Source organism: Pipra filicauda, unplaced genomic scaffold (genome assembly GCF_003945595.2).
Source record: "Pipra filicauda isolate LSUMZ 115617 unplaced genomic scaffold, ASM394559v2 scaffold102_size2360937_pilon, whole genome shotgun sequence".
In the NCBI taxonomy this organism is placed as follows: domain Eukaryota; kingdom Metazoa; phylum Chordata; class Aves; order Passeriformes; family Pipridae; genus Pipra; species Pipra filicauda.
Window position 1 is genome coordinate 2,001,622 of NW_024103463.1, and position 8,064 is coordinate 2,009,685.

The 8,064-nt window shown below is 43.9% G+C and overlaps 1 protein-coding gene across 2 annotated transcripts in view; it reads left to right on the forward strand.

Annotated features, from left to right (window-relative positions):
* Positions 1-4,726, forward strand: part of LOC113996953 (sodium- and chloride-dependent GABA transporter 3) — a 96,916-nt gene extending 92,190 nt beyond the window's left edge. The window contains exon 15 of one of the 2 annotated variants that reach the window (XM_027738434.2): positions 1,228-4,726. In XM_027738434.2, the coding sequence (XP_027594235.1) occupies positions 1,228-1,380 (153 nt within the window). In that variant the 3' untranslated portion in view covers positions 1,381-4,726. The remainder of the gene's footprint in view (positions 1-1,227) is intronic. The other variant, XM_027738508.2, reaches the window with a different exon arrangement.
* The last annotated feature ends 3,338 nt before the right edge of the window (positions 4,727-8,064 follow it).

Here is an 8,064-nt window from a genome sequence, read left to right on the forward strand (position 1 = left end):
TCAGCTCAGTTTGCAGCTTAAAATATCTGTAACGTCAGCTAAACGCATCAGGAAGGTTTGTACCAGCCATTCCCTCAGCTCAGCTGCCTTCTTTCCATGGTTTTGGTAACTAATGTTTGTGGTGCCAGGATTTTGCTCCGGGTAGCAAACACTCATGTGTGTTTTCTGGACAGTTTTCCTGAATACAGTTCCCTGAATGAGAAATATGGGCAAACAGAAACATTCAGTGCAATTTACTGACAGTTGGTATCAGGTCAGCTCAGGTTTAGGCTGAGGTTAAGACTATTAAAAGTGTTACCTTTAAACTTGAAAGGCTTTTCGTTTCTGTGGGAACTCCAAAGAAAAACAGTGAAGATGGCAATAATGGAAGAAAAGGGAATATAAATTTTATTCAGCCATTTGGGATTTCTCATATTGCAGAAAAGCCTAATTATATCCATATTGCAATGACTCCATTTAGCTGATTAAACATGGCCTGGAGACTGCCTGGGAAATTTTTACTGTGGATATATAAACAAAAAAACCAGTTTTCCATAATACAGTTTTCTTAACATGTCAAAAAAGGAAGTTTTCATGAATCTAAACATGAACTATTTCCTTTATGCATCACCCTCACATATCTCTGCAAGTAAACAGTCTTTAAACTGTGTAATCTACAGCACTGCAAGCAGGTCATTATCTTCTATATACAAGGATGACAAGAGGATTTTTTTAATCCCAGTTGGAAGCTTCTCGGGAAGCCAACTTCCTACAGCATCTCTGCTCCCAAGCTGTGAGCTTGTGGATGTTGTTGCTAGAAAAGGGAAAGCTCTTGGATGAACATGGATATTTTTCTTTGTTCTTAGATGAATATGGATATTTTGCTTTGTTCCTTAGCTTAACACTTGGATGTCTCTTGTTTAGTTACTTTTCCCGGTGTACGTCCTGCTACAACATGAGAAGTAAAACCTGCTCATTGAACAGGCATCGTGTTGAGTTTCTTCATGGAAGGGGATGTTGCTCTAAAGCAGCAGAAAACCTCAGTTTGACTTCAGATTTGCCTTCATTCTCTATAACCTTTGGCCTGGAGTGATTTGTCCAGAATTGTTCAACGTCCAAGTCTGTGACTAGAACAGGGAAAGAGCAGCAGACATTCAAGAGACAGGGCTTTTATAATCAATCTGTTGTTGAGATGAGTGTCTGTGACCGAGAAAAATGCACTGATTTCCATTTTCTCCGATTTTCCAGAAATTCAGGAAGTTGGTTACGCCCAGCTCAGACCTGAAAATGCGGGGGAAGCTTGGAGGAGGAGCCTACATTGCAGCAATAAATGACTGCGACGCCAAACTGAAAGGAGATGGCACCATTTCAACCATCACAGAAAAGGAGACACATTTCTAAAAGAACTATCTTTTTTTTTTCTTTTTTTTTTTTTGGGTTGTTTTATTTTTTTGTATAAATAAATAAATAAATTCACTTAATTATAGAGGCTGGCTTGTTTTGCACAAAATTTTATTAACCAGTTAATTTTAAAGTGAAAATTGTATACTTGTTTAAAAGTGATTTTTTTGAAATTATAAGTAATGATTATGTAAAAGAAAAAAGAAATAGTGTTATATGGTCTGTTAGTGATGACTCCTTGTAATATGGTGATTTCGGTAAATGTTCTTTTTTAGAAGTTAGAGGGACCTGTATAATGTGCTGTAAAACTTTTCTACTTTGATTTCTGGCAGGTGTTAATGTTGTATAGATCTCTGCCTTCTAACCTGTAAGCATTTCAGACCATTTCAGCTTTTCGTGTATGTATATAAAGGGAACCAGACTGTCCTGTTATTTGTTTCAGAAGAAATGATGAGGGGATGGGGCTGACCTGTGGCTGCTGTTGCACCTCTGTGTCTGTGTGTGGGCAGGACTCAGCTCCCAGCTGAGGGCAGTGGCTTTGTCCCCTGTGATCCAGCCCCTGCCCAGGCTAATCCTGAGTCCTGCCCATAACAAGGCTCTTCTTTAGGGTGAGTTTTGTGACCCTGACAGCACCTCAGCTGTTCCTGTCGCCTTCCCTCCACCTCCCATTGGCTTCAACAGGTCAAAAATGTGTGGCCCACTTCTGAGTCACTGTTTTTCTGGAGATTGGGTAGAGTTTATTTCTGAAGGGCTCTGAATTTTGCTGCTCTCGTAGGCTAGTGGTCTCTAAGAGGATGTGCACTACTTCAGGAAATACCCCAAACTTTTAAATTTTGTTTAATATCTGTGTGGCCAGTACTTCATTTTTGGCTGGCATTTACCATCCCCTGGAGTGAAATGTGTTTGTTGGAGGTCAAGGTTGCTTTACAGACTTGGAGATGTTCTGAGGAAAAAAAAGAGCATGTTTAGAGGTCTATATATTGTGGCCTCTGTCTCTCACTTTATCTACTTTTCTACCCATTCCCCTCAATAGAAATCAAGGATCCTGCAGTGGCAAAGAGTAGCACTACATAGGTTTTCTCATGGCACATGGTGGGATAGTTTGGGTGTCCTGTGCAGGGTCAGGATTTGGACTTGTTCCCTTCCAACTCAGGATATTCTGTGTTTTCTCTTCAAGGTACTTTCTAGATATCCTCAGATTAGGCACTTATTCTTCTCCCCTGAACGGTGTTGAGGCTTGCACCGAATTCAGAGTAGGAGTCTGTCTGGTGGAAGGTTGGAGTGGTGGTTCTTTTACCTCTAACAAGATTTCCAAGAGGTCATTTATATAGGGTGCAGATGAAGGAATTGAGACAGGAATGTTGTGACTCCTCTGTGTCACAAAGTGAGCACTATTGGATTTGTCATATCAGGCCTTTTATTCCATCAGTTGTCTGAATTGACTCCCTCTGATTTAAAACTGATTTTGTATGTGAATCTAATGCCGGGTGGTTGTTCCATGAGGTGTGCAGATGCCCCAGTGTCAAAATCTCTAGACCTTATTTTGTGCTGGCTTTTTTTTTCTGACAATATTCCAAACACCATTATTTGTTCTTGCCAATTCTTCTTGTGCTGTTTTTGTTATTTAATGGTTTTATGAGAAACCTGTGGAGGAACACTGTCCTACACTGCACAGTATTTGGGGGGGATAGGCAAGCAACAGCCTAAGGCAGCCATGAAGAAATGTCATAAAATCTGCTGCATTTCTGCAACTCAAAACCACCAAAGCTCAGATACTAATACCCGGAGTTGTTAGAAACAGAAGTGGTTTCTCCCAAGGAAACATTTCCCTAGAAGTCATAAAGTGTACCTAAATATTGAATGGATAGAACTGTACCTGCAAATCAGCATTTCTTTGAGACCTTGCTGATATCTCTTAAAAAAGAATTTTCATAAACTTGCTTTGTCTCACGTCACATCATTAAATCTAATAGATCTATTTAATTTTGCTTTATCTTACTTGTAGGGGGTTTTCATGTGGCAAGGTGGGAGTCCAAGGGAGAACTTCTCTACCACAATTCTGCTTCAAGTACTGTAAGTCCTGCTTGCCTTTGCACATCTCCATTGTGAGAAGCTTAGGATAGGACATTTGGAAGGAACCTGCCTTTAGGCAGGCACAGACCTAAAATCTTGTGCCTTCTGGCCTCCCTCAGAGGGAGTCTGCAGCTTGTCATCCAGAGCCAGAGGGTGCCACTGAAAATCACAGTCCCATGGGAAAATAATCCTGGAAAAAAAATGCTCCTAGAATTGAAACCACAGATGAGATCCATACAATGAAAGAAATGAAAGCTACATATGGTAGCATTGAGAAAAAGCTCATTTCAAAACCTAGAAATCTATGTTTTTTGAAGTCCTAATGAGTCACAAATATTTTTGATTCAGTGTCCCTTCCTGGTTTTTCTCTCCACCCATCAGAGTTGCAGAACAACGGCCCCAAAGCCACATATGGGCCTTGGGGTGGATCATGTTCTCTCTCAGAGCAAATGTGAAGATATTTTCTTACTGTTGAAGAATGTGCAAATACAGATGCAACTTAGGTTATGCTTGGCCTTGGTCTCTGTGGTATTCCCTTCAGCAATCAGGACTCATCAGGAACGTTTCCAGCCCCATGTGCCAAGAGGTGCAGCCCCACCACCCCCCTGGCCACCCACGGACACAAAGGGAACCCCCACACAAGTCAAGGTTGCTCTTTGAGTCAGGACAGAGAAACTTGACTCGTGCACTGTAGCTTGTCTGTGTTCTCTGAAGTGCTGTACTCATCCCAAAATCTCCACTGGAACTATGTACTTTGTCTGGAACGTGCTTCCTCCTCTGCTGCTATGAACCATTTCACCCGTGGCTTTATACACATACAGATGGCTCGGTGTGGTCTAAAGCATTTCACAGTGTTACTGATGTGCTGTGCTTGTACATGTGTGTGCTTAATACCTGACCTGTTTAACACTTTACTGATTTAAAAAAAAAAAAAAAAAAAAAAAAATTTTTCTTTTGCGGGGAGGGATGTGGGAGGGTAAATTTCCTAATAGGATTTGTGTTTTGTTTGGGTTTTTTTTTTTTTTGAAACAATATGAGGGGGGGAGGGGGAAATGCAAAAAGCCCGGATATATTGTTATGGGTTTTTTTATGCAGTAGAAACAATACTGCCCTTTTCTGAAATATCTGCAGTATTATTAAAAATAATAAAAATGAACAACCACTAAGTTTTATGTAACATTTCACACAAAGAAAGAGTCTGTTTGGTTTTGAAGGGCAGAAGATTTCGTCTACTTTCTTGTTTTCAAAAATTAAAAGAAATGGGCAAAACTCATTCTGTGTATTTTAGTTTATATTGCTGTACTTTATATGACACTCCCCTAACAAATTAAATAATCACAACTACCCTTTTAGGGCAGAAAAATACCCCTTGATTCTAAATGGGGAACTGAGAAAAAAGGAAAGATTTAGCAACTTTTTTAAGCTCACACAGCAAACCTGTGGCTGAAAGAAACTAAAGTCCCCTGATCTCACAACTTCATGTCGCTGTTGTTTAACAGCAATTTAATATTTTAAATTCCTGTTGCCAGGGAAAAGCACAGACCTACTGCCACTTTCCTGCTTTCTTCCCCCTACCCTATCCCTCCCCACTTGTGACTGGTTTTGCTGGGGCCTCTGTGTCACTGGCAGAGTTAAAGCCACGCAGAGAGTGGATGCAGGAACTTCTTGGGATGAAAGGACAAGCCTGTGATTGGCTTTCATAGAATCATAGAATCAGCTGGGTTGGAAGGGACCTCCGAGATAATCGAGTCCAACCCTTGATCCAACCCCGCTGTGGTTCCCAGCCCATGGCACTGATGCCACATCCAGTCTCAGCTTAAAAACCTCCAGGGATGGAGAATCCACCACTTCCCTGGGCAGCCCATTCCAATGGCTGAGCACCCTCTCTGGAAAGAAATTCTTTCTAATATCCAACCTAACCCTCCCCTGGCACAGCTGAAGACCCAGCCCTGTTGTCTTGCTGATGGTTGCCTGGGAAAAGAGACCAACCCCCCCTGGCTCCCCCCTCCTGTCAGGGAGTTGCAGAGAGTGAGGAGGTCTCCCCTGAGCCTCCTCTTCTCCAGGCTGACCCCCCCCAGCTCCCTCAGCCTCTCCTCCCAGCACTTGTGCTCCAGTCCCTTCCCCAGCCTCGTTGCTCTCCTCTGGACCTGCTCCAGCCCCTCCATGTCCTTCCTGAGCTGAGGGCCCAGAACTGGACACAGCACTCCAGGGGTGGCCTCACCAGTGCTGAGTCCAGGGGAAGAATCACTTCCCTGGACCTGCTGCCACACTGTTCCTGATCCAGGCCAGGATCCATTGGCCTTCTTGGCCACCTGGGCACACTCTGGCTCATGTTCAGCTTCCAGTTTCAGTGCCTGCAGCTCCCTGCCTGGCCAGACAGATGCCAGAGCTGGAGGGAGACACTGCAGGGAGGGGGAGCCTTCCAGCTGCTCCAGGCATTACACTGGATTATTATTTTATAATCATAAAATTATTTTTTATTATTAAAAATAATTTTTTATTTTTAAATAAAAGGCCACACCGTGGCCTCACTCACAGGCCAATGCTCTGCCCCTTTGATGATCTGTGCTATGATTTGATGCTTTTATACTCTTCTGTACCCCTGGAGCAACTTGTGCAGCTTTGGGACCTCCAGCATAAGGATGTGGAGCTGTTGGACAAGTCCAGAGGAGGCTACGATGGTGATGAGAGGGCTGGAGCCCCTCTGGAGCCAGGCTGGGAGAGCTGGGGGTGTTCACCTGGAGAAGAGAAGGCTCCAGGGGGACCTGAGAGCCCCTTCCAGTGTCTAATGGATCTCCAAGAGAGCTGGAGAGGGACGTGGGACAAGGAACAGAGGGACAGGACAGGGGGGAATGGCTTCCCACTGCCACAGGGCAGGATTAGATGGGATAGTAAGAAAAAATTCTCCCCTGTGAGGGTGGGAGGCCCTGGCCTAGGGTGCCCAGAGAAGCTGTGGCTGCCCCATCCCTGGAAGTGTCCAAGGCCAGGTTGGACGGGGCTTGGAGAAACCTGGGCTAGTGGAAGGTGTCACCGCCCATGGCAGGGGGCTTGGAGTAAGATGAGCTTTAATGTCCTTTCCAACCCAAATTTGTCCATGATTCTTTTTTATATCAACGGCCCAGGTACAGGGAAAAAAAATCTTACTTTAGTACATGACACACTGATGAGAAATTGTGATACTCTGCTCTGAGGCACCCTATATTATAGTTGCAACAGAGGAAATTAAGTTCTTTTCTTACAGGATGTTTCTCCTCTTGACTAGCCAAGCATTGCTATAGTAAGGAAAACGTGCTGTGGGTTTTGACAAAGATTTTAATTCCTCTCTGACTGTGCCCACTCCTGGTTCTTGTGCTGTTACACTGCATGATATACCACAGTCAGGCCCCTGTTTCTCACAAAAATATTACTGTGAGCTGATGGAGAGGGTCCTTGCACAGTGTGATGAGCTCCTTGGCTTTTAAAATGAGGGAGTCCTGGCTACTGCGGTATTTCAATTAAACAAGAAGCATGAAGATAGTCAAGAGTTCCTTGCTATAAATGGTTATTGACAAAATATCAGGGTGTGCTTTCTACTTCCATCAGCTGGCTGTTAATCCAGTCCATCAGTCCCCTCTCCATTCTCAGCACTATGGAAAAGGCACTTCAGCTTTTCTTAGATGTTATTGTAAAACATTTTAAGAGTAACACTGAGAGAGCTCTGGCTGATCTCTTTTTATTTAAATGAAAACACCCATTTATCATACTACACAGAGATGACTCATTCCTCTCCTCTTCCCAAAGGGCTCAGAACCGTCTGCAATTAAGGCATGACATGCTCAAAAGGGCAAACAGCAGCTATTCAGGCAGACACCTCCAGGGCCAAGGCCAAGTTTGGCTGCAGCCAGTGACGTGGGACTGTGCTGTGCTCTGCTCAGCACCCGTGTCAGGCAGCCCTGGCACCCGCACGCACGAGGGAGAGGCAGGGAAAAGGGGCACAGCCAAGGCACGGGGCCCCCTGTGCCTCCACCAGCCTCGGAAAAAGGTTTCTGTGGGTAATTCAGGGCTGTGTTTGTGTTTGCACTCAACCAGCTGTGAGCCAGCACAACTGGGGTTGTCAGCAGCAGGGGTTGAGCTGTGCCAGCTGCTGTGGAGCATTGCCTTGTTCTGAGGGCTGTGTAACAACCATCCAGACACTGAAGGTCTCTAAAAGAGCCCTACCCTCAGCTTGCCCCAAAATTAATTTTGGAGAACAAATGTACAGGCCTCAATGGGAATATGCCCAGGAGTTACTGTGAGCTTTACCAAGGTCCTGAGTTTTTACTTTTTGGAGTGTTTTTCCTCTTTTCCAGAGAAATCAGCTTTGTTGTCTGTGTTGAAATTCAGGCAAAAATTACAAGCCAAAGAATGCAGGACCAGATCAGCAAGCTGAAATCAGAACGAGAACAGGCCATTAAGACAAGCAAGGGACTACAGATCTCAAATCTCTATGTGCTCTCTGCAGGGATGAAAGGCTGATGTATTACAAGTGCCACTTATATTAGCTTTTAATTTTTATTGCTTATTTATAGCTATTATTTCCAGAAAACCAGCCCAGGCTTTGTTTAAAAGTCTCTACTTGTTTGCCAGGCTTTT